This window comes from Rhipicephalus microplus, chromosome 8, assembly GCF_043290135.1.
Source record: "Rhipicephalus microplus isolate Deutch F79 chromosome 8, USDA_Rmic, whole genome shotgun sequence".
Classification (NCBI taxonomy): domain Eukaryota; kingdom Metazoa; phylum Arthropoda; class Arachnida; order Ixodida; family Ixodidae; genus Rhipicephalus; species Rhipicephalus microplus.
Window position 1 is genome coordinate 103,836,825 of NC_134707.1, and position 27,641 is coordinate 103,864,465.

At 45.1% G+C, this 27,641-nt stretch overlaps 1 protein-coding gene across 5 annotated transcripts in view; it reads left to right on the plus strand.

The window, feature by feature from the left end:
• Positions 1–15,052, plus strand: part of LOC119185775 (uncharacterized) — a 49,249-nt gene extending 34,197 nt beyond the window's left edge. For 2 of the 5 annotated variants that reach the window (XR_012885760.1, XM_037434659.2), the window contains 2 exons: positions 11,485–11,568; positions 14,802–15,052. Coding sequence is in view for 4 of the 5 variants with exons in the window: in XM_037434659.2 (XP_037290556.2) it covers positions 11,485–11,568; positions 14,802–14,974 (257 nt within the window). In the remaining variant the exon portion in view is untranslated. Of the gene's footprint in view, positions 1–7,625; positions 7,760–11,484; positions 11,569–13,002; positions 13,340–14,801 lie in introns of those variants that run through there. The other 3 variants (XM_037434660.2, XM_075872438.1, XM_075872439.1) reach the window with 3 other exon arrangements.
• The last annotated feature ends 12,589 nt before the right edge of the window (positions 15,053–27,641 follow it).

Genomic DNA, 27,641 nt, shown 5'->3' on the forward strand with positions numbered 1-27,641 from the left:
ACAAACATGCATAACCTGAACTAGTATTTTACGCACCAAAAGCGGCTAGGCTGCGCCGGAGACAAGTATTTGTTTTTTTTTCTCAGAGTTCAAATAGGGGTCTGTTGGCACTGCCAGCGGTGGATTCACTTCCCTGCATTCAAACGGCGGCGAAACGTGAGCACGGCCTCCGCCGCCGCAAATAACAAAAACAAAAAGTGTGCGCATGCCTTGAATTACCACTAAAGTATTTGTTTTATTAGTAAACAAAACTCGATGAAACATGCAATGGCCGCATACGGTACAAGCATTCTACTTTTACGTGCAGTACAATTGTCATCACCTCCACCGATCAGTGTTCAGGGCATTCATCCCACCGATGAAGGGTGACCTAACTCAGATAGCAAGATTCGGTTTTATTAATTTCCACGAACTTTTCAGAGAAACCCCTGCAAGATTATACACTTTATATGGTACGCTTGTTATTGCGACACAAAACAGGAAAGCCGTGAAGGACGGTACACAGTCGCTTTGAATTTGCTGTTCAAGATATGAGCGGAACAGGATACCTGCTGCAGGCGCGCATTTCTTACGATGTATAGAGCATGTTGAATGAGTGTCGTAAAATATCCAGTGCATTAACGTACAGCATAGCCGTGTGGAGGTTTTCAATAAATTTATGCCGTTCCACACACTGCTTAAAAGTCAAGCTACCGCCGACTTGTGCCATGAATATATGTGTGGTGTGCGTTCTTGAACTTTTTATCCAGTAATCTATACGAAGGCTCAAGTAACCATAGCAGAAGTAAAATATATACAGTCTCAATGGAATGTATAAAACAAACAAGGAAAGCTCCTAGCAAGAAGTGACTGAGCGAAACGTATAAGTACCTTAAGTCCAAAGCTTATTCCGTATTTTCATCACGTATTAATGATGCAGGCATTGTACGAATTTTATTTCTCACTACAAAAAGTTATTTCAACCTCAAACTTCTAATTAAAAATAACAAAAAAGGCTCACGACGAATAACCCAGGCATAACCCAGGCAATCGGGCAGCAGCGGTAGCGGTTGGCGAAGGTGGATCCCGTCTAAACGCACGCCTGATATTCTTGCAGACGATTATCGCTGGACGTTTTTGCGCAACCGGATCAAATTGCATCGCAACAAACAGCTGCCACTACGGATCGCCGAGGCACGTGACCCTTACCGAGACACGTGACCTTACCACTGACGGAGCCTACAAAAGGATCGACATCTAGTCAACGGACTCACTCGGGCAGCAGCGGTAGCGGTTGGCGTAGGTGGATCCCGTCTAAACGCACGCCTGATATTGTTGCTGACGATTATCGCTGGACGTTTTTCCGCTACCGGATCAAATTGCATCGCAACAAACTGCTGCCACTACGGATCACCGAGGCACGTGAGCCTTACCGAGACACGTGACCTTACCACTGACGGAGCCTACAAAAGGATCGACATCTGACCAACGGACTCACTCGGGCAGCAGCGGTAGCGGTTGGCGTAGGTGGAACCCGTCTAAACGCACGCCTGATATTCTTGCAGACGATTATCGCTGGACGTTTTTGCGCTACCGGATCAAATTGCATCGCAACAAACTGCAGCCACTACGGATCGCCGAGGCACGTGACCCTTACCGAGACACGTGACCTTACCACTGACAGAGCCTACGAAAGGATCGACATCTAGCCAACGGACTCACTCGGGCAGCAGCGGTAGTGGTTGGCGTAGGTGGATCCCGTCTAAACGCACGCCTGATATTCTTGCAGACGGTTATCGCTGGACGTTTTTGCGCTACCGAATCAAATTGCATCGCAACAAACTGCTGCCACTACGGATCGCCGAGGCACGTGACCCTTACCGAGACACGTGACCTTACCACTGACGGAGCGTACAAAAGGATCGACATCTGGCCAACGGACTCACTCGGGCAGCAGCGGTAGCGGTTGGCGTAGGTGGATCCCATCTAAACGCACGCCTGATATTCTTGCAAACCATTATCGCTGAACGTTTTTGCGCTATCGGGTCAAATTGCGTCGCAAGAAACTGCTGCCACTACGGATCGCCGAGGCACGTGACTTTTACCGAGACACGTGAGCTTACCACTGACGGAGCCTACAAAAGGTTCGACATCTGGCCAACGGACTCACTCGGGCAGCAGCGGTAGCGGTTGGGGTAGGTGGATCCCGTCTAAACGCACGCCTGATATTCTTGCAGACGATTGTCGCTGGACGTTTTTGCGCTACCGAATCAAATTGCATCGCAACAAACTGCTGCCACTACGGATTGCCGAGGCACGTGACACTTACCAAGACACGTGACCTTACCACTGACGGAGCCTACAAAAGATTCGACATCTGGCCAACGGACTCACTCGGGCAGCAGCGGTAGCGGTTGGGGTAGGTGGATCCCGTCTAAACGCACGCCTGATATTCTTGCAGACGATTATCGCTGGACGTTTTTGCGCTACCGAATCAAATTGCATCGCAGCAAACTGCTGCCACTACGGATCGCCGAGGCACGTGATCCTTACCGAGACACGTCACCTTACCACTGATGGAGGCTACAAAAGGATCGACATCTGGCCAACGGACTCACTCGGGCAGCAGCGGTAGCGGTTGGCGTAGGTGGATCCCATCTAAACGCACGCCTGATATTCTTGCAGACCATTATCGCTGGACGTTTTTGCGCTACCAGGTCAAATTGCATCGCAACAAACTGCTGCCACTACGGATTGCCGAGGCACGTGACACTTACCGAGACACGTGACCTTACCACTGACGGAGCCTACAAATGATTCGACATCTGGCCAACGGACTCACTCGGGCAGCAGCGAGCGGTTGGCGTAGGTGGATCCGTTCTAAACGCACGCCTGATATTCTTGCAGAATATTATCGCTGGACGTTTTTGCGCTACCGGATCAAATTGCATCGCAACAAACTGCTGCCACTACGGATCGCTGAGGCACGTGACCTTACCACTGACGGAGCCTAAAAAAGGATCTATCTCTGACCAACGGACTCACTCGGGCAGCAGCGGTAGCAGTTGGCGTAGGTGAATCTCGTTTAAACGCATGCCTGATATTGTTGCAGACGAATATCGCTGGACGTTTTTCCGCTACCCGATCAAATTGCATCGCAAGAAACTGCTGCCACTACGGATCGCCGAGGCACGTGACCCACACCGAGACACGTGACCTTACCACTGACGGAACCTACAAAAGGATCGACATCTGACCAACGGACTCACTCGGGCAGCAGCGGTAGCGGTTGGCGTAGGTGGATCCCGTCTAAACGCACGCCTGATATTCTTGCAGACGATTATCGCTGGACGTTTTTGCGCTACCAGATCAAATTGCATCGCAACAAACTGCTGCCACTACGGATCGCCGAGGCACGTGATCCTTACCGAGACACGTCACCTTACCACTGACGGAGCCTACAAAAGATTCGACATCTGGCCAACGGACTCACTCGGGCAGCAGCGAGCGGTTGGCGTAGGTGGATCCCGCCTAAACGCACGCCTGATATTCTTGCAGACGATTATCGCTGGACGTTTTTGCGCTACCGAATCAAATTGCATCGCAACAAACTGCTGCCACTACGGATCGCCGAGGCACGTGATCCTTACCGAGACACGTGACCTTACCACTGACGGAGCCTACAAAAGGATCGACATCTGGCCAACGGACTCACTCGGGCAGCAGCGGTAGCGGTTGGCGTAGGTGGATCCCGCCTAAACGCACGCCTGATATTCTTGCAGACGATTATCGCTGGACGTTTTTGCGCTACCGAATCAAATTGCATCGCAACAAACTGCTGCCACTACGGATCGCCGAGGCACGTGATCCTTACCGAGACACGTCACCTTACCACTGACGGAGCCTACAAAAGATTCGACATCTGGCCAACGGACTCACTCGGGCAGCAGCGAGCGGTTGGCGTAGGTGGATCCCGCCTAAACGCACGCCTGATATTCTTGCAGACGATTATCGCTGGACGTTTTTGCGCTACCGAATCAAATTGCATCGCAACAAACTGCTGCCACTACGGATCGCCGAGGCACGTGATCCTTACCGAGACACGTGACCTTACCACTGACGGAGCCTACAAAAGGATCGACATCTGGCCAACGGACTCACTCGGGCAGCAGCGAGCGGTTGGCGTAGGTGGATCCCGCCTAAACGCACGCCTGATATTCTTGCAGACGATTATCGCTGGACGTTTTTGCGCTACCGAATCAAATTGCATCGCAACAAACTGCTGCCACTACGGATCGCCGAGGCACGTGATCCTTACCGAGACACGTCACCTTACCACTGACGGAGCCTACAAAAGATTCGACATCTGGCCAACGGACTCACTCGGGCAGCAGCGAGCGGTTGGCGTAGGTGGATCCCGCCTAAACGCACGCCTGATATTCTTGCAGACGATTATCGCTGGACGTTTTTGCGCTACCGAATCAAATTGCATCGCAGCAAACTGCTGCCACTACGGATCGCCGAGGCACGTGATCCTTACCGAGACACGTGACCTTACCACTGACGGAGCCTACAAAAGGATCGACATCTGGCCAACGGACTCACTCGGGCAGCAGCGGTAGCGGTTGGCGTAGGTGGATCCCGCCTAAACGCACGCCTGATATTCTTGCAGACGATTATCGCTGGACGTTTTTGCGCTACCGAATCAAATTGCATCGCAACAAACTGCTGCCACTACGGATCGCCGAGGCACGTGACACTTACCGAGACACGTGACCTTACCACTGACGGAGCCTACAAAAGATTCGACATCTGGCCAACGGACTCACTCGGGCAGCAGCGAGCGGTTGGCGTAGGTGGATCCGTTCTAAACGCACGCCTGATATTCTTGCAGAATATTATCGCTGGACGTTTGTGCGCTACCGGATCAAATTGCATCGCAACAAACTGCTGCCACTACGGATCGCTGAGGCACGTGACCTTACCACTGACGGAGCCTACAAAAGGATCGATCTCTGACCAACGGACTCACTCGGGCAGCAGCGGTAGCGGTTGGCGTAGGTGAATCTCGTTTAAACGCATGCCTGATATTGTTGCAGACGATTATCGCTGGACGTTTTTCCGCTACCCGATCAAATTGCATCGCAAAAAAACTGCTGCCACTACGGATCGCCGAGGCACGTGACCCACACCGAGACACGTGACCTTACCACTGACGGAACCTACAAAAGGATCGACATCTGACCAACGGACTCACTCGGGCAGCAGCGGTAGCGGTTGGCGTAGGTGGATCCCGTCTAAACGCACGCCTGATATTCTTGCAGACGATTATCGCTGGACGTTTTTGCGCTACCAGATCAAATTGCATCGCAACAAACTGCTGCCACTACGGATTGCCGAGGCACGTGACACTTACCAAGACACGTGACCTTACCACTGACGGAGTCTACAAAAGGATCGACATCTGGCGAACGGACTCACTCGGGCAGCAGCGGTAGCGATTGGCGTTGGTGGATCTCGTCTAAACGCACGCCTGATATTCTTGCAGGTGATTATCGCTGGACGTTTTTGCGCTACCAGATCAAATTGCATCGCAACAAACTGCTGCCACTACGGATTGCCGAGGCACGCGACCTTTACCGAAATACGTGACCTCACCACTGATGGAGCCTACAAAAGGATCGACATCTGGCCAAGGGACTCACTCGGGCAGCAGCAGTAGCGTTTGGCGTAGGTGGATCCCGTCTAAACGCACGCCTGATATTCTTGCAGGTTAGTAGAAAGTGTCTGCAATATTATTTTGTATTCTTACTTATCACTCACCACTTCCGCTGCTGCTGCTGTCCTGAAAACTGTTTGAATTGTCTTGACATGTGTATCACTTCCCTCGAGCAAACATGACTGCAAAGGCTTGTTTCTTTTGTAAAACTGCGTTTAGCGATAATGGTGTCATCATGCGATGTGTTTACTGCAGCGGTGACTTCAACGGGAAATGTAGTGGCATCACAGCTATGTCGTTTAAGACGATGAAAGATGCGACTAATAAGTCACTTAGATGTCCTACATGTAAAATTGCTCAAGGGAACACTGACACATAAGGCCAATCTGTGAACCTTCAAACTGAGCTTGCTGAAATAAACAAAAAGCTGTCGCAAATGCAAGCGCTAGAAGCAAAGTTAGATAAACTGGTGTGCTTGCAAGAAACTGTGCAGAGCATCGAAAGTTCAGTGCAGCATTTGTCTGATACCTACGATCACCTTAAAGATGCTGTAAATCGGCAGGAACAAGGTATCGGTGAATTACGCCACCGAATAGAGGCTGTTGAACAGTCGCAAGACGTGACATTGCTTTCAAAATTAAAAGAACAAATGGCCACTCTGGAGCAGTACAGCCACAGACAGAACATAGAAATTCACGGTCTGGCTCAACGAGAAGGCGAGTACCTGCTAACAGAAATAAATAAGATTGCCGCGCAGCTTGACCTGCTGTCACTATCTGAAAAAGATATTGACGGAATGCACCGTCTGCGTGCAAAAGAGGGTAGGGACCCTGTCGTTCTTGTGCGCTTTGCCACAAGAACATTAAAAACTGCGTGGTTCGAAAAGAAGAAAAATCTCGGGAGCAAAACACAGGGTAATAAATTCTTGGATAACCTGACTCCTACAAACAAGCGGTTACTATGGCTTGCGAAAAACCGGGCAAGGGAATCGAACTATCAATTCGTTTGGAGTTCAGAGGGAACTATCTTTGTGCGCAAGCAGACGAATGCTCGCGCAATAAGGCTCGCCACGGAAGGTGACTTAGAAAAAATTGTTTATGACTATAAAGCGCCGCCAACTTCCACAATTATGGAATCTCATCACAGTGCTGCATCTTTTAACAACTTGGTAGCGAGGAATAGCTGTTTTTGTGACAAAGGGCTTACACTGTTCCATGTGAATACGCAAACCTTAAAAAATAAGCAAGTTCACATGGAGACATACCTATCGCAACTAAATTGTTGCTTCGACTTCCTAGCTTTTTCAGAGACGTGGTACGTGGCTGAGCATGAAGTCATACATTTTCGGGTTATAAGCACATTTCAGTTTATCGCTCCAGAAAACGAGGTGGTGGCGTTTCTCTGTTTGCTCGCGAATGCCATGATTGCGAAATCTTGCCTGAATTCAAGTGTGTGACCGATGATTTTGAATGTGTTGCTGTAGTTTCTAGAAACATTCTGATTGTTGCTGTCTACCACCCACCACAAGGTGCGCTAACAGGATTACATGGACTCAGTGCTTGAACTTGCTAGCACTGAGAACATGAAGAAATTTCATTCGATTATTGTTGGTGATTTCAATGATGACTTACTTTCGAAAACTAATGAAAGTATGCAACTTACTGAAACTATGTTAACAAATAATCATGAAAACCTTATAGAAGTTCCTACGCGGATAATCCCGAGTTCAAAAACATTGATTGATTTATGTTTTACTTCTTTTACAAAAATGAAACATCTTCTGGAGGGCTAAGCTCTGGCATATGTGATCATTTGCCGATATTTGCTGCGTTACCATTCTTTATGCGCATTGATAAAAATCACAACTTCAAGCGTGTTATAAATAGACGAAGTATACAGTTATTTCAAACGTTACTTTCCATTGCAGATTGGTCTGATGTTTATGCTGAAGAAAATCCCTCAGCATCGTATGATCTATTTGTGTCCAAAGTGAAAGAAATATACAATGTAGCATTTCCTTTCTCCGCTGTGGTCTGGCCTAAAAGAGCTAGAAATGAATGGGTAAATCATGAACTATATAAACGAATTCAACACAGAGACAATATATCCAGTCTCTTCTTAAAGACAAGAGACCCCCAAATATTAAAAGCATTCAACAAAGTCCAAAACAAACTCAACAGTGATCTGAAGAAAGCAAAATCTGAATACTGTACACGTAAATTTGAAACTTCTATGAGTGATGGTCGTAGAATGTGGAACATATACCGCGAGCTAATAGGTTCCTGTTCGCAAAATGCGCCAACAGAGGTTGTTGTAAATGATGTTAAGTACTGCGGTATTGATGCAGCTCATCTCTTTAATAATCATTTTATCAATGCTGGTGCTCCAACGTCTATATTTGGTTTTTGCCAAAATCGAATTTATGAAAGTTACATTGGTAATCGTGTCGGCGAGAGAATATTTCTTACGCCTACATCTGAAAGTGAGATTTTTTCCATTATTAACTCCTTGAGTAACAAGTCAGCCGCTGGAGAGGATGGCATCAAAGCTCAACCTATTAGAGCAGTTGCTCACATAATATGCGGTCTATTGGAACATATTTGCAACAGTATACTCTCCACTGGTATTTTCTCTGAAAAAAATGAAGCTAGCTTGTGTTTCAGTAATCTTTAAGGGTGGAAATCACAATGACTTAAACAACTACAGACCGATTCAGGTACTCCCATTATTTTCAAAAATAGCTGAGCGTATTATATATAAGTGCCTTAATAGGTTTCTACTGGATAAAGGTATTATTTCGGATAAACAATACGGCTTTGAAAAGAATAAGTCAGCTGAAATGGCATTATTAAGAATCAGAGATACAATTATAAGTAATATTGAAGAAAAAAACTCACCATTGGTATAATTTTAGACTTTCGAAAGGCCTTCGATTCTATAAAACATGAAATATTGCTTAACAAGCTCCACGTATGTGGCATTCGCGGCGCAGCCTCAGAAATTATGAATAGTTACCTTGATTCTCAATTGCAGTATACTTGCCTGCAGGATTACAGTTCAGACAAAAGCTCGATTTTTTATGGGGTACCACAAGGTTCAATTTTAGGGCCATTATTGCTTATCGCGTATATAAATGATATAGTAAACATTCCACTCACAGATGAAATGATCATGTACGCGGATGACACTAATGTGTTTTTTTCTGGTGCTGACCTTCAGGAACTAGAAGTTACTGCAAATTCTTGGTTAAAAGAACTTCACCAATGGCTATATGTAAATCAGCTAAACCTGATTGCGAAGAAAACAAAGTTTACGGTTTTTTGTTCAAAGAATAAAGAAATGAGCTACGATGTAAAACCTTTATAGTGTGGATCACAACTAGAGCATGTGACAAGCCATTCTTTTCTAGGTGTTATATTTCATAAAAATTTAAGCTGGCCAGAGCACATAAATAAGGTCCGCACCAAGGTAGCACGCTCTGTTGGTCTACTACGACGGATCCGATGCTATCTGCCTGTGAAGTTCATCAGACAACTGTACTTTTCACTTGTACACTCGCATCTTAGCTATGGCTTATTAGTTTGGGGGAACGGAAACAAAACTGATATAGAAAAACTAGCAGTACTACAGCGTCGAGCTGTTCGTTTGCTTAACTCTTCAAATCAATACATGGGGTCTTCTAAATTAATGATGCGCTACAATATCCTTGACATTAGAAACTCTTACAGATCGAAGATTTGCATTCGGCTGTTTAAAGAAGTTTCCAGCAACTTTGAGACATTTTCAAACCGGTACCTCAGTTGAGACACAGGGTGCAGTTTACGCCGCACATCAATAGTAATGAAGAAGGCCAGGACAAACTATAGTATGCAAACTAATGAGTATGAAACTATGGCTTTATGTAATATGTATCCTAATGTTGTTAAAATAGCCAGAAGTTGTAAAACAATTAATGAATTTAAACAGTTAATAATGAACATGTTTCTTGCTTGGGAATTGGATGTGTTGTGTAAATGTTAATATCTTTGGTTACTGCATTAGCATTGGTACTAAGTGTTACTGTAAGTAAGCATTACTGGTCACCGCATTGTTATGTTCTTGTTGCTTAGTAATTATGTTCTTGCTGTTATTATATCATTACTGTCATTACGTTCTTACTGTAATTAGCGATCATGCTCTTATTGTACTAGTGATTATGTTCATGTTGACTTATTCTGTTCTTGTGAAATTGCAACTTTCGAATCCGCTGTCTCTGCTGCCCCAGCGAGGTACGGCCTAGTAAGGGGGTTTAAGTCCTCTTTTTGCCTTACCTCGCGGGCAAACCCTGTATGTGTTATGCCCAAATAAATAATAAATAAATAAAAATAAAGTAGGCCAACCTGAATGAAAGCATGGCATAACGTAAGTACCTAATAAACTATATGCCAACTATAAAAGCTGACAGCATGCTAAAGAAAACATAACTTAACAACCACGTTAAAACATAAGTGGGCTAAGGCAAGTTTCCAATTTATTCAGATTGGAATCACTCAAAGTATGACAGCTAGAATACTTACTTTAAACGATGAATGCTCAATCACCATATGATTATATGTGATATGGCAATAGTCGCTGTACAGCCGTAGGAAGGCATGTCTATTGTTCACGTAAAAAAGTGGTGCTAAACGAAGCATCAAATGAAATTTAGTATGACGCCAAGGTCAACCTATATTGCGGAACGCTCGCACAAGGCTATCTGTATTATTGCATGGCAATTTGTACACTCAGCTTAAAATGAAAAAAAAAATGCGAGGGCCCCTTCCATTAGCGGCGCAAAGATTTACGGACAGAGGAGCTGATCGCTTCTTAGCTGGCCCTGTTTATACAAAGTGGTGCAAATCGATAATGAATTATACAAGGCATTTGCAACAGATGGCTAGTTCTATTCGAGTTCAGCGCAGACCCCTCTCGGCGTTCCGGCCATACTACATGTACTACAACGTGGTTTATTTTGAACAAGTCGAGTCCAGCTGTCTAGGAGTGCACCACGCTGTCAACCTGTAGCAGCACCTAATACACGTTAGAGAGCCCTAAGTCGCTTTTTTGGCTTCTGCACTCGCAGTGATGCGATTTCTGTTCATTGTAGCACCTATCTGCTAGTTCAAACTACACTCTATTGATAAAACTTTGTACCAGTTATTTAGCATCATCGAGTTTTAAATAACGAGAGTTCGCAATAGTTGTTTAAAAGGAATTCTATAAGAACTCAAGGTCTGTTTTTAAAATGGCTGCTTTGCTATCCGTAACCTTACAAAGTGTAAAACGACTATTTACAAAAGCATTACTGCTCTCATAAAGTATTAAGTATTTTTGTACAATAGTTGGGAAATGTGTTGCAAGAACGCGTACTTGATTGGTCTAAAGCTAGATATTGCATTTCGTGCAAAGTGAAGCATCTCAAACACCCAGAAACACCGGAATATTTTAAAAATGTTTTCTTCAAATATAGAAAAAATTTCATTGCTTGTACACTGAATTCAATAACTGTGTAAATCATAATGAAGTAGTTTATGTCAACCATACTATTACGCAGGCACAGCGTACTACAAAATTTTTCATTTCATACATTAGCTGACTCGTGTGTTAGGATGCGGGTTCTTGTATCAATAGGCACCATGCAGAAAAACGGAGAACCCACAGGAACCCGCACCTTGCTGTTTGGCCTCTGCAGTTAGATCACTCATGGTAGCCTGACAATTAAGCAGTGTGGCGACGGTTCAGTTTTCATCATAATTTTTGCATTTCAGAAACAAATGAATACACAATGTACACATTCCCATACGTACTAGATGAGTGCGCTGTTATAAAGAAGCAAACGAATACAAGTCGAGGTACGTAAACACACATATCAAGTATTTTTTATGCATATACGTTTAGTTGCCGCATATGCCAAGTTGTAACTGGTATTGAAGTTTCCAGGGGAGGTTTATTTTCCGTTACATTCCTTTAGCAGCTCTTAAAAATTGCCCGCAGCTTCCCTCGGGGGAACACTGAGGAGGATGCGGAGCATATAATTGGTTAACGGGGTGTTAAAGTGCGACTTACTTGGGTCGATGGCTAAATTGGTTAACGTGGTTGTGAAATGGGGTGTTAAATTGCGACTTACTTGGGTCGATGGCTAAATTGGTTAACGTCGTTGTAGGAGGGGGTGTTAAATGAGTGAACACGTACACACGTATGCGAAAGGACGGCGCTGGTCGAAGGGACGTCGATCATTGTGTTTGTGGATTCGTTGGAATTCATTTCACCGCGACCTTGGACGTCGACGCGCCGTACAAACCAACCGACGAGCGGCAACTGAGCGAGCGAGCGCCGACCTTGAGTATATATACAGCACGACGGCGCATGCACTGTCAGCTGTTGAATGTTCTCGAAGGAGAAGCGCGCGCGTGGCACAGATGGCGACGGCGCGACGGCGCATGCGCTGTCAGCTGTCGAATGTTCTCGAAGGAGAAGCTCGCTCGGCACAGATAGTGGGCGACGGCGCGACGGCGCATGCGCGCGCGTCAGCTGTCGAATGTTCGAGAAGCGGTGCGGACGGCGCGGACGGCGCACTACAAGGCGCGAGTATAAGATGCTTCCACATCTAAAAGGTGCACATACTTCGTGAGAGAGGCGTCCAACTAGAGGCGCAATTCTCTCTATCACATGAACTATAGGAGCAATCATGCAGTTATTAGAGGAAGAGTCTCAAATTCTAACTACCCAATAATATTTGGGTCAAAGTGTGAGTGATCAGCCATTTTTCTCCCGCTACTAACATACACACATGAAGTCATGCATGTGAAATAGAAAGAGAAATAGATCCTCCGCACAAACTGAAAAGCGCCAAAACCAGAATGACTTGCTTGGTTGAAGTTTTTTTGTCGTAGGCAGCAAACTGCTCTCGTGCTAGCCTTCTAAAAGCTGGCAGCTCCCCGCCTCCGCACGAGCTAGATAAAAATAAAATCTCACAATGCATTTTTTTGTCGCAATCATCATTATCAGACTCACTAAGGCCCCTACACGGCGAAGCCCTCTCCTATTATTTCAACTATGAATATGAACCTGTGCTTTCTTCATTACGTTATACCTCGATAATTTCTCTCCAAACGTTCAAGTCATTTTGGCAACCATCTGCTTCATTGCATTGAAAAACGCAGACAAGAATAGTTCGGAGAGAAAACAAAATGGTCACTTGAGTTCCTTCCAAGTTCCCAGAACGTCGTCTGGGTGTGGTCTGTGAAAAAAAAAGTTACTCTATAAGTATCGCTCCTTCTTTGCAGACAAACAGACAAATGTACAGACATACAGGCAGACCAAAAGTTTTGAGTCGAAGGTCGCCAAGAAAGACTATCCTCTTTAAATGTAACTAAGCTGCAACCTTCATTTTTCTGTCAACGCGGCCTTTCAAAAGTAGCCAGTCTGGCGTAAAGTAGCCAAGTATGGCAGCCCTTATAAGGACAATACTGCTACTGTGATTGTGCCGTCAACGTCGTAGAGTACACAACCACATAAGCCACTGTGAGCGAGTGGGGAACCCATCGTTGGTGCCTCCAAAGAAAAGTGTGAATTTTAGCAGAGATATCAAATTAATTGAGACGAATAAAGTATAAGCTTATATATGTGTCCTGCATAGTGTCACACTTCAATTGATATATTGTAAAAGTATTTCAGTGCTAAGACAAAAAATTTCAAGTGCATCTTAGTATGGATATGCAGATACTCAACAGTATTCCTCAATTGTCATCGCGATACACTGGCATGCTAAGACTGCTCCGCCCTGTACGTAAACCTTGGAATGTAGTCTTGAGGATAGCTGCCTCAAACAAAATCATACGTGCTTATTCATGTGCTCAAATATGAGGCTGAAGACGTAAAGACTGAGGGATGTTAGCACGCTTGTATTTCACCTCGGTAAATTGCCCCTGGCTACATTCATGCATGTTTGTTCAGCACGTGCATAATTGAAGTGCTAGGGTAGACTTATCTCAAATATGAGGCAGATAATGATGCTTTTGTGTTTTGTCAATGATTTATTGCATTTTTGCGGTGATTTTTACCAAAAGCAATGACGTCATTGCGCTTTAGAGAATCTGTGAAGATATGTTCATCGAATTATTCTTATATATTAGTTACAAGTTAGACATGGAATATGCCCCACCGCGGTGGTCTAGTGGCTAAGGTACTCGGCTGCTGACCCGCAGGTCGCAGGATCGAATCGAGGCTGCGGTAGCTGCATTTCATATGGAGGCGGAAATGCTATAGACCCGTGGGTTCAGACTTGGGTGCACGTTAAAGGACCCCAGGTGGTCGACATTTCCGGAGCCTTCCACTACGGTGTCTCTCATAATTATATATTGGTTTTGGGACGTTAAGCTCCACTAATCAATCAATCAGACATGAAATATAGTATTATGTCTAATTATTTCTTAAGTGATGAACCCAGCAGCACGCGATGCATATTATACAAATTAACAATCGTAAATATATTACCAAAACGAGACAGCGCACAAACGTATGTTTTCATTAAAGAAAATACTGCAGGAATGAAGCTGGTTAAACGATTGATTTGAATACTTTTCTTTTCCAAGAACACAAATGCCCAAAAAAATCTGCCAGAAAATCCCTCTTTAACTTTATTGATGAGCCGATTATTACACCATTGCGAGAAATGCTCCCTTATGAGTGTCCTTACATCATAGAAATTTGAATCGCCCCGCTTCGTGCCCTGATTTGTCAAGGGGTATTTCAATGCTCTCCTCGTGTTCGGTTGTGCAATTTTTTATATATTTTTCTGGGCGCACTTCTGCCGGGAGTGAACTCACTAGACACCTTGCTAAAAAATATACGGTGTAAAAGTTTTACACACAGCAGCCCCGATTTAAATAATGTGCTGCCCGTGTTCCTAATGTACGGAAAGTCACTGGGCTACACAGCAGATTGTTGTTTACAGTGCGCTGTAGAAGACACGGATACACCATACAGTGTTGCCTGTGCTTCCCGATTCGCCGAGGCGCAGCATAAAGTGCGACAACGCGATTATTTGTTAGAGAATAATTCATCAATGAATGCCTTTTCACAGAACCCAAAAACGTCTGCGAATTATGGGTGAATTACAAGTTCTTTGAAAGGAAACCTGAAGAAGTCTACCTCTGCACAAAGAAATTTCAAAATCATTGCAAAGTCTCGAACGCTACACGCTACAACATTGAAGACTGCCATGCAAGTGTGGGTAAACTAATTCTAATAGCATAAACAGCGTCGTACATTCTTCACAAACAACATAAGTAGTTGTTAACAAGAACATTTTCACAATAAATTTATTTGCAACCATTTTCTTATCATCTGCGTGCTTCCTCGATATGTACATATGCACTTATACAATTTTTTTGCCGCGCATGTGTGTTCATGATTATATTTAACTTCAGAAAATACGTCAGTTATGTTCAATAATAATTGTTCGGGTTTAACGTTTCCAAACCATATGCTTCAGATGTGATTCAGCTGCTTTGTCACAAATAGCTAGAACCATGCTCTAATACTTCATGGAATGCACTGAATTGTCTTTTTTTAATTTTAGCATTTTCCCACCAGTATTTTACCATCTTAACTAGATGATATGCTTATTTTATTTGTTTTTGAGCAGTTACAACTTACTACCAAGATCAGTTAAGAAAGCTATTATTATTTACTGGTATTACTCACAAAAACTTGTCGCATCCGTCAATACACTGATTAAACGCTTTAAAAAAAGAAGGCAACAGACAGGCATCAAAGACCAACTAATCATTATAGACAAACACAACCTTGTATTACATCGATTATGTAAAGTAACGAATCGAAACCTTCCTTGTCTACATAAAAGCTCGTCGCTCTGTTTCCTAGCAAGCAAGCAAACCACATAGTGCACCATTTGGTGCAACCTTGATGAACTGCGCGTGCGCCAAAGCAGGAGTAACGAGTAAAAGTTAGTGCAAAGCCCTGCCTACCGAAGATAACACTTTGCGAATCTGCCACGCCCAAACTGCCTGGTGTGACGGCTACAAAGCCGCGGCTAGACCATGGCAACAGTATGCGAGCAAAATATAACCACGGTTAAATGTGATGCTAAAGTTGGAATGAAATGTTGCCTACCAACTGTAGATCGGTTAGAAATACGTCATGAAATAGGCAACAAGCGCTTTCCTTGCAGGGCGCCATAAAAGAAGCTACCTATAACCGTGTCAAGCACACATACAAACATGTTCCTTGCCCTTTGGGAGTCATGTACAAGATCCTGTTATAATAATTTCGAAATATTAATTCGAGCTGAATATGACACGTAATTTAGGCAACAAGCACTTTTCTTGCAGGACGCCTAAAAACTCAGCTTTCCATAACCATGAAAAGCACATTTGCAGAAATGTTTCTTCATCCTCGGGAGTCGTGACAGCATCCTGTTCTAATTATTTCAAAAAACTAAATTCAGCATAACCCACGACTCATTCACGCACACAAACACACCTGTTTGGCCACTACTATACTATATATCAAAGTGGTAGTGGCTGAACAGTTTGACATGGTGATAGTTATGAACGACCACCTTCAGCGACCCGAGATCAGCCATGTAGGCCTATCTTGACTAACCTGGAAACAAAGGACGAGTATTCTCAAGCAAGTGCCCCCTGATGCTTTTCACATCACCGTATGGTTCGCAGCTCACAAGAAAATCAATGTACAGTCTTTCTCAAACAAAGGAAATCTAAGCCTGCATGACACCACGGTGTGCCACGGGCACTGCAGTCGCACGTCGGCAGCAGCTAACGCGTGCTCAGACACTTGAGGGGCGTAGTTTTGGACCTTGTCATGCGCTACAGCTGCACACCACTATATGGTTGGCCGCACCACGTGTAATGCGCTCCGATATTTCCGCTAATTGTGAAACAGGATGTACATATCAGCAAACGAAAGCCGAAGAGTCCAAAATGATCCCACTACGCAAGACCATACGGGTTTCAAGCAAAATTCCAATGCATCACTTCATTTTCACGAATTTTTTAAACACTGCCAGCTTAAGCACCCCAAATTCCTGCTTCCACAAGCAAAACGCGCTAGAGCTTTTTCAGTTAATCCGAGTGTACCGAACGTGATCTCCGTCGCCAAGAGAAAAGCTTGGTCTAGCCACTTGCGGCAATGCCTACACAGTGACGAAGACAAAGTCCGTGCAGGCGTGAGGTAGTACACGCAGGCCGTGTACTAAAGCAGTTGGTCTTTGTCATTTGATGTAGCAGTATCCTTTTTCCTCTACCTGCCTTCAGCCAACCGAGCCAAGCTTGGTTAACCTCCCTGCCTTTCCTCTTTATTTCTCTCTCTCTCTCTCTCTCTCGTAGTTCGGAATAACATTCTAGAAGATTCTACCAGACACCCGAATCGAGCCAACCAATCCTGACGCGCCTATGACCATGGCGCGATTACCAGATACGATCACTCCGGCGCCCTGCAGCCTTTCACCGCCGGAATTGCCCGAATTCAGATATAGAAGCCCAGTCATCTGGTTCATTAAGGTGGAGGCTGGTTTCTTCCTGCGCAACATCGTCTTGCCGCAAGACAGGTACACCGTCACTGTGGTCATGCTTATTCCTCTTAGGGATCTGTTGTGTCTCCTTAGGGACCACAGCCATACGAGTGTTTCAGCCGTTTCATACGATCCCTACCGCAACCGAGTGTGTCACATCACTTGCTCCTGGTGGGCCACATCAGTACTACTGAACTTTGTCTACTCCCGCCTGTAACGTTCGCTGGACGGGACCGTCACAACCTTATCCTGGAACCCAGCGAGTGATGTCATCGGCGTATATATTGTGACACAATGCACGTATGTCTAATAATTTCATGGTGAGCCTGCCTTGCAGTCGAATGTCGAAACCTCCGAGCCTCAACTTAGGCTTCTGTTGTGTTCTAAGTGGGTAGCGGTGTCGACGCGCAATTAGTGATGTCCGACGGAAAACAACGGAAGCGCGCCGAGAGCCAGTGCTATTAATAGGCGCAGCCACCTGGCGGTCTCCTACCAAATTGGAGTACACGCTGACAGTGGTGCTGAGAGAGATCGTGTGCCGACAGCCCACACTTAAGTAGGGAGCCTTCATGTGCGTGCGATTTAGGGTGGTGACAACTTCGATCATGGTTGCTTTCAACAGGCTAAAACGGCCGAATACTTGACGGGTCGCCATGTTGGTTTTCAGAGGTCGCTGATTCACGTTGAGGGCAGCATGGGTTTCAACGAGAAGGGAAGGTTTTTTTATATATAGCAAGTTCTGAAAGATGGAGGGCTGTTTTCTGAAGTGACCCGCCGTTTTGTAAAACAGGAAAAGCGTGTTCCTTGACTGGAGTTGGTTTAAAATACTTTTAAAACAGTTCGTTCTTTCTGCTAGTACAACCACCACATTGGCCGAGTGAGGATATTTCGGTAGCCTATATATGCGAGAAGGAGAACCTCAATGTCACTGTCAACCGACTTCAGTGTGTGCGCGGCATTCCTGAGGCCAATTCACCTTATCACTGCAGACACCTCGAAGGTCTTTTAGTGCAAGGCTCGAGACAATGCTGTATTATATGACGGTACCCATAGCGACAGGCAAGCCAGATCAAACAACCGGGTAGCTCGCGATGTTCTCTGTAAACCACATAAGTAGCCTAGCCTGTTTCTCATACCTTAAACATTGCTTTTGTCCACAATACAATTTCCTGCAGCTAGTGTACTTTGTGAGAACGAGTCTGTAGAATGGACTGCTTAAAAACCCTACAAGGTGTTAGCATTGCCAGAAAATAGTAGGGAATTCAATCATATTTCTACATGCATGTTGACATTTTGTGGGATGATGCGCGTGTGTACGGGACGAAGAGGACGAAGGGTGGTCTCCGCTCGGTGTCTGGTGAACCAGTCACGCCGCTGCTGCTGGTTTGAAATATATTTCATTCACAGCCTCGTTGATACGGCGTCTCTTTTCTTCCGTAAAATATTTGGTGAAGGTGGAACGTTCCCCGTCCTCACCACGAAGCTTCAAGTGGCTGCACCGTCCAGCCTCCGGCCATGGCTTCCAATGATAACAACCCGTCACCGCATTCAGCTGGAGCACCAGCTACTACGTACCATGCGATGTCCCACCCCCGTGATCCTGGCACGTTCGCCGCCCAGCCTGGCCATGACGTTGACTACTGGCTCCGCATGTACGAGCGCGTTAGCCTGTCTCACCGATTGGACCCTACCATGATGCTCGCTAACGTAATCTTTTACTTGGATGGCGCTCCGCGTGTATGGTTCGACCCTCGTGAGGCAGAGCTCACCAGCTGGGACATCTTCAAGGAACGACTACCCGACATCTTCGCGGAGCCGTCCAGTCGACAAATGGTTGCACGACAAGAACTCGCCACCCGTGTACAGTCATCAACCGAGTCGTATGTCTCGTGCATACAGGACGTGCTTGCGTTGTGCCGCAAAGTGGACGAGCAAATGACAGAGAGTGACATGGTAGGCCACATACTCAATGATATTGCGGACGCTTTCAACTTGCTCGTGTACAACAACGTCTCGACCGTCGATCTCATAATTAAAGAATGCCACCGCTTCGAAATGTCCAAAATCCGCCGAGTTTCTCCTCAATTTTCGCTGCTCCAAAATACGGCTGTCACGTCAACCTGTACCGATCTTTGATGATTGATTGATATGTGGGATTTAACGTCCCAAAACCACCATATGATTATGAGAGACGCCGTAGTGGAGGGCTCCGGAAATTTTGACCACCTGGGGTTCTTTAACGTGCACCCAACTTGAGCACACGGGCCTACAACATTTCCGCCTCCATCGGAAATGCAGCCACCGCAGGTGGGATTCGAACCCGCGACGTGCGGGTCAGCAGCCGAGTACCTTAGCTACTAGACCACCGCGGCGGGGCAACCTGTACCGATCTTAGTGCCACACCACCCATGCACTAGAATGTTACATGCATCGTTCGGCGCAAGTTTGAGGCGGTCCGTCCGGCGCCGTTTTATCCACTTCTACTCGACCAAGGCACCATTCAAACACCTCCGGTGGTGTCAGTTATTCAAGTAGTCGTCCGGCAAGAAATTACTAACCTTCGTTTTCCTGTCGCCTGCTCCATCTGCCGACTGGACTACAGACCGATGCCAATGAACGCACCCCGTTATGAACCATACTTTCTGCCCAGATCCCACAATCCAACGGAATGCAGAACAGCGGACAACAAGCCAATCTGCTTCCACTGTCACTGAGTTGGCCATGTTTCCCGCTACTGCCGCAGAACTTCCGCAGCACTGCGTTTGTAACTCCCGACGGCATATACCAATTCAAGGTTATGCTGTTTGGGCTATCCAACGCCCAGCCACGTTTGAGCGTATGATCGACTCGCTATTGCAAGGGTTCAAGTCGTCAACATGCCTGTGCTACCTGGATGATGTTCTTGTAGATTCGCCTACACTTGAGACACCTCCAGCGTTTGTAAGTGGTTCTCGACATCTTCCGCACTGCTGGCCTTTCACTAAACTCGTCGTAATGTCACTTCGGCCACCAGAAGACTACGGTGTTGGGCCACCTCGTCGACGCATCAGGTGTGCAGCCTGACCCGGAGAAATTTCGTGCCGTCACGTGCTTTTCTGTAACCCGGTCTGTCAAGGATGTCCGGAGCTTTGTGGGACTCTGTTCTTATTTTAAAAGGTTCGTGAAAGATTTCGCAACGATCGCTCGACCACTCACCAACGTTCTGAAAAAAACGTGATTTTTACGTGGGGCTCCACTCAAGCTGCCGCTTTTTCTCACCTCATCACCTTCCTCACCACTCCAGCTATAATGGCCCACTTTGACCCATCCGCTCCGACAGAAGTCCGAACTTATGCGAGTGCTCACGGGATTGGAGCCGTCCTAGCCCAACGCCAGTTGGGACACGACCGAGTTATCGCATACGCTAGCCGCCTTTTCACAGCTGCCGAGCACAACTATTGAATAGCAGTACGTTAATGCCTTTCACTTGTTTGGGCAGTCATGAACTTCAACCCATATTTTAATGGCACAAATTTCTCTGTAACAACGGACCACCATGTGCTATGTTGGCTTTCGTCACTGAAAGATCCTTTTGGCTGGCTTGGGTGCTGTGCTCTATGGCTGCAAGAATACACATATACAGTAAAGTACAAGTCGGGACGCCTACATCAGGACGCAGACTGGCTCTCCCGTTACCCGCTCGATCAACTGAGCACCATCCCTGACACCAACACCGATACTTGCGTCTTCTCCGTTCTGCAACGAACCCGTATCGGTGACGAGCAACGCCGTGATGCATACTTTCGTGCTATAATCGAACATCTCGAATAACCATTTTCACCATCACCATCTCGAATCACCTATACCACCAGAACTTTTACCCAGATAGACCAGCCCAGCTGCTCGTCTTTCCAAAACACCACTGCTCGGCAGTTTTCCGCGAACTCCATGACCTTCCAAATGCCGGTCACCTTGATGTGTCACGCACTTACGACGGGATATGTCGACGCTTCTTTTGGCCAGGGCTTTCAAGCTCAGTCAGAAGAAATGTTGCGGCTTGTGATAAATGCCAGCTCCGCAAAACACTATCAAGGCTTCCCGAGGGGCACCTTCAACCTTTTGGCATTTCGCCAGAACCTTTCTTCCCCCTTGGCTTAGATATCCTGGGCCCTTTTTTCTTGTCTTCTTTTGGCAACAGGTAGATAGCTGTGGCCACAGACTACACCAAGCGCTACGCCATCACAAGAGCACCTCCAACAAGCTGCACCACAGATGTGGCGGACTTCCTCCTTAAGGACGCGATCTTGCAACATGGAGCTCCACGCCAGTTGCTTACAGACCTTGGCCGCCCCTTTCTGTCAAAGTTTACAGCCAATATCCTACAGTAATGGGAAACGAATCACAAGCTCACTACGTCGTACCACACGCAGACAGATGGACTTACGGAGAGTCTGAATCAAACACTTACAGAAATGCTTGCGAAGTACGTTTTTCCAACGACTCTGACTGGGCCCTTGCTTTGCCATACGTGACATTTGCATATAATTCTTCTTGCCATGAAACTGCCGCTTACTCCCCGTTTTTTCTGTTGTTCGGCCAAGAGCCTACATTACCCCTAAAATACCCTTAGACTTGGCAGCAGCGTGGGCGGCGTGGAACACGCCTGAATACACATCTTTCTTATCGTCACAGATAACCCCATCAAACAAGCCACAGCTGCTCCTGTTGCAAATCCACGTGCCTACGTTGGGGGTGTGGCCGCAGTATCTTCTGGAAGCCGCCTCATCGTTCTGCCGCCAGGGGCTATTGAAGCCTACATAAGCCGGACACCATCGTGCACCGGACCACTTGGCAGCAGCGTGGGCAGCGTGGAACACGCCTGAAGACACATCTTTCTTATCGTCGCAGGTTGGATATCGCTGCCATATATACGCATTTTTTCACCTTTCTGTTTTTTTGTTTTTGTTTTGCTGCTCCTTGCTACCAAAACTATTGACTTATCTCCTGTTTAACCATGTCTGCTCGTTTTGAAGAAGAGATGAGGAAAGAACTTAAAGAATTCAAATCTAAAATTGAGCGTGAGCTCAGAAAGGAGTTGAGGGAAGTCAAAAAAAGTCTTGAATTCTTAAGTAAGCAATTTGATGAAAGCAAAATAAACAATGAAACGCTGCAAAAAGAAAACGAGGCCCTCAAAAAAGAGAACCTAGCACTGAAAGAGGATTGTGATAAGTGTATGAAACAACTAAATGATCATGAAACAAGAATCACAAATAGCGAGCAATACTCTAGAAATCGCAATGTGGAAATCAAGGGAATTGAGGAGAGTAGTAATGAGAATCTGCATGAAATTCTGTGTCAGATGGGAACAACCCTGAATGAGCCAATAACAGCAAGCGACATTGATGTTTGCCATAGAGTGAAAACCAAGAACGATGCTTCCTGCTCAAACATCGTAGTGCAGTTTAAGAGCTGCTCAAAGCGTGACGCCTTTTTGCTCAAGGCTAGGAAAGCTAGGCTATCAACAAGTGACATCAGTCGCTCAACAAATAAGCCAGTATTTGTTAACGAGCACCTCTGCCCTACTCTCAAGAGATCGCTCGGGATGGCAATCAGCAAGAAAAAGGCATGTGAATGGAAATTTGTTTGGACAAGAGATGGGAAGATTTTTGCCCGCAAGGACCACCAGTCCAAGGTAGTTCGCGTACACTGTGAGAGTGACATTGCAAAAATAATCTGAATGTACAGTGACACGCCTTCAACAATGATTTTGTACCGAAAATGACATAGCAGCCCGAAGATGTCAACCGACTAATAGCTTCCGAAAGCATTATTGGACTAACGTGCTTCCATCTAAACATCAGATCTGCCTATCATAAACAAGACTTGCAAAACGTTTTCCTAGATCGGTTTTATTTCAAGTTCGACATAGTCATGCTCACTGAAACGTGGCAGAATTCGGACTGTGATGCCATAGTGAATGATAATTATCGCACTTTTCACTTAAACCGCAAGGACAAACGTGGTGGAGGAGTGCTACTAAATATCAAAAAGTGCATTACTTGTGACCTACTTCCTGAATTTTGTTTTATAACTCATGATGCAGAGTGTCTCACAATTGTATCACACAACTATGTCATAGCTGTAATGTACCGCCCTCCAGATGGAATCGTCGATGCATTCATTGCACATTTGGAAGACTTATTGAGCTATGCAAGTGAAAACAATTTAGTATTAATTATAGGTGGTGAATTTAACATAGACATGTTAAATTACTCAAATGCTCAACACAAGTTATCCACAATGCTATCTTCATACTGCTCAAATAATGTGATTAAAGAATGCACTAGAGTGACAAATATAACGGAAACATTAATCGACTTGTTTATAACAAACTTACCAGAGCCCGAAGTCATCAGTGGTGTATTAGCACCGAGCATCAGTGATCATTTGCCCATTTTTTTGTTGACCAAAAAGCCTAATTCTGGCCGTACCTCTATAACGAGCAAAAAATTCAAGACATCAATGAAAGAACCTTGCGGAACTTTCGCAACAGCCTCGAAAAAATAAAATGGGATACTGTATACCTGTCTACCACTTCGGATAATGCATATGATGAATTTTCGCGCCTATTTCTTGAAGCATACTCAAAGTCTTTCCCATTAATCACACATAAAAAAGTAAAAAAGCGCGTAAGCCCTGGGTAAATAAGGAGTGCCCTAAAATGATTAAAAAGAAAGATAGGCTTTTTAATATATTTCTCAAAACGCGTAACGCTGGCGACTGGAATACATTTCGGTTACATAGAAACAAAACTTATGCCTTATTACGTAATGCAAAGCGAAACTATCTGTACAATTATTTTGACATCGGAAATAAACAGAACTTGGACGTAATGTGGAGAAAAATTAATGAGCTACTAAATCATGCATCTAAAAACCCAGAAACTCATGAACTAAAGTTGAACAATCAAGTCATACAAGGAGCAGAACTAGCTGAAGAATTTAATAGTTTTTTTGTAAATCTAGTTTATAGCTCTCATTCCCCGGAGGCAATAAAGGGGATCAGCAGGAACTCGGCAAGCATATATATGAATCCCACCACTGATGGTGAAATAGCTAACGTTTATAAATCTCTTAAAAAACAGCTTAACATGCGATATTGACAGCATTCAAGTTAGGCCAGTCAAGTATGTTCTTGAGATCATACTGCCACAGCTTACGCATATCTATAATCTTGCTTCCTCTACCGGCGTCTTTCCGAAGAAAATGCAAGTAGCAAAAGTTATTACAATATTCAAAGGCGGTGAAAAAAATAGCTTATCAAATTACAGACCGATTTCCATACTGCCCGTGTTCTCCAAAGTCTTAGAAAAGATAATTAATGCCAGAATAATTGGTTTTGCAAACAAGTACAATTTACAAGTACAAGTACTGGTTTTACAAGTACTGGTTTTGCAAACAAGTACAAGTACAATTTACTTGGCCCAACTCAATTTGGATTCAGAAAAGGGAGATCAACAGAACTTGCCCTTGTCATGCAATAAGAAATCGTTTTAAAAGCATTCTACGAAAAAAGTCTAATAGCTGGCATATACATTGATTTCTCTAAAGCATTTGACCGCCTAAACCACTTAACACTCACTAAAAAACTTGCATTATACGGAATTAGAGGCACACCGCTCGCTCTTATAACGTCTTACCTGCAACACACAATACAATGTGTTTGTATTCAAGGCAATTTATCTCGGCAAAAAGCAATTACCTCAGGTGTACCTCAAGGAAGGATACTTGGACCACTATTAATTAACTTCTATATAAATGACATTTCTAAAATTAATTATGGAGCAAAATACATAACTTATGCAGATGATACAACTATTTTCTTTCTCAGCAATTCTTACGAAACTCTTCAAAATAACGTTAACATAGCTCTGCGCGACTTACACAAGTGGAGCGTAATCAATTTTCTTGAAATTAACACAGCCAAAACAAAAGCTATTATCTTTACACCCCGACAACCACCTGTAGCACCCACTCTGAATATTACCTTAGGAAATTCACGTATCGATATTGTTGACTCAGTAAAATCACTTGGTGTATTTTTTCAAAAGCATCTATCATGGGACATTCATATAAATGATGTTGTTACACAGGTAGCAAAGGTAGTAGGAATTCTGGCGAAATTCAAATTCCACTTGCCATCAGCTGTCAAGCTTCATATTTATAATGCACTATTTCTTTCTCGCTTAAATTATTGCTGTCTACTCTGGGGCACAACAACGTTAACAAACCTGAAGCACCTGTTTGTTTTACAAAAGAAAGCACTTCGCCACATTGCATGCGTGGAAAAAACTGCGCACACAAAAGCCCTGTTTATCAAATATAACATCACGTCCGTACACAATTTGTATCCATTAAATCTAGTCAGAAAATACAAGCACGATACAGACGGACTACTTCGTACATTTCCTGAGTTGACACCACTCACAAGGTCATATAATTCACGAAATGATGATATCTGGAAAATACCTTTTTCACGCATTAGGATAACAAAACAAATGCTTCGTCATACGCTTCCAAAGTTGTTAAATGAACTCCATCAATGTGAAATCATTTTAGAGACAACTAAGGACAGTGCAATCAAAGCATTCTTTGCCGCCAAGGATTGATGCTCTTTTTCTGTAAAAAAGTATAGATTCTGTTTCAACGAGTTTTCAAGTTTTAACTGTTTTCTCTCCTTTTTGTCTTTTTTCAGTTATTTTTTTTGCATGAAGAAATGCTGATTGCGATCTCATGATTATGTGAATGATTTACCACTAGATAGTGTGCACATTTTTGTATTGTATAGTGTTTTGTTGTAAATATTGTAATACTGTGTTAGTATAAGTATTGTATTATATCAGTACTGCATAATCACTTCCATGCTCTCGCTCTATGCCATGTAAAACGGGGGCTCGAGGCTTCTCAAGTGGATGAATCCACTTTTTCTCGAGCCCTCCTGTTCCACAACACACACACTTGTGGACGAAATAAAGTTTTGATTTGATTTTTTGATTTGATACAGTCGTTCCGTCTAATACTACACCGACCAGCGAATATGCCCTTGACGCTATCAATCGGGCTGCCCACGCACGCGAAATCGCCCGCACTCGCTTTCTAGCCTCTCAAGAGAACCAGCAGCGTTTGTAGGATCAACTGCACAACGACTTGCACTTTTTGCCCGGTTCATTGGTTGTGATGCGATGGTGATGCGACTGGTGCGCGTAATTGTGAATGATTGAAAAGTGCGCGAAATTAAAGGATGACCGAGTGCACGTGCTGGGTCGCCTGAACAACGACGACGCCGAGGACCGGTACACGTGAGAGCGTGGAGCGCAAGCATCCAAGACCATAAAGCAAACAAGGGCCAATGGCTGATCACCACGGAGTTTTGAAAGGCCAATCGGGACGAGACAAGTGTGCCCCAGAGGAAGCCAATCCTGAAGGGCAAAAGAGCTAGTAGTTCGAGGTGAACGAGGCAAGAGGAAGGTCACAGCTGGGAGCTGAAGACAGGCAGTCGGGTGGCAGACCTGAGCCTTCTGGACTTCACCCGGTCTGGACCTCCGGACAACGCCTTCCAAGGACGGCGAGCTGCCTCAACGGTCGAGACCAAGGCCTGCAGATTCCGGTGCGGGTGCAGCAACGGCAGTTCGGGTCACGGGCCTGAGCCTTGCAACCAGCCACCTCATCGGGCGAATCTGGGCCGCCACAGGCATCACCGAGCGAGTCCCGTTCCATCGTCGCCGCCAGCGAGCATCGGTACACGCCGTCGCCACCATTACAGCAGCAACGTTTTGGTGAGATCGAACTTGCTCTCTTCCCTGCACCGCCGAATCACCGCGTCAGAACTGCATCATGTAGCTGTGACTTTCCGTCGGCAGTTTCGGGACTTTAGATGTTTGTTTTCCTTCTAAATCCCGCTTTTAGCCAGCTACTTATTTCTTGTAGTTTGTGTTTGAGTTTTGCTTCAGTTCTGCAGTAAATGTTTAGGTGTTGTTTGTTAAGCAAACGGCTTTGTCCTTATTAGAAAAACTCTCCGGGGCTCAACCAGGAGAAACAAATCAGCAACAAGAACCCGCATCACAAACTGGCGTCCGCGACAGGACAAAGCCGTTGGTTTGACACCTTCATTTATTGACGCGGTTGACATCATGTCGAATATGCGAGAGCTAATGGCCTTGGCGGATCGCATGGGAATTGATGGGGCGGATTTTAAAGCATGGTACGAGGAGAAGGAGGCACGAGCACGAGAGGAACGGGCTGCGGAACGAGAAGCTCGAAAGGAACAGTTGGAACGGGAGACGCAGGCCAAGAAGGAGCAGCTTGAGCTCGAGACGCGCGAAAAAGAAAA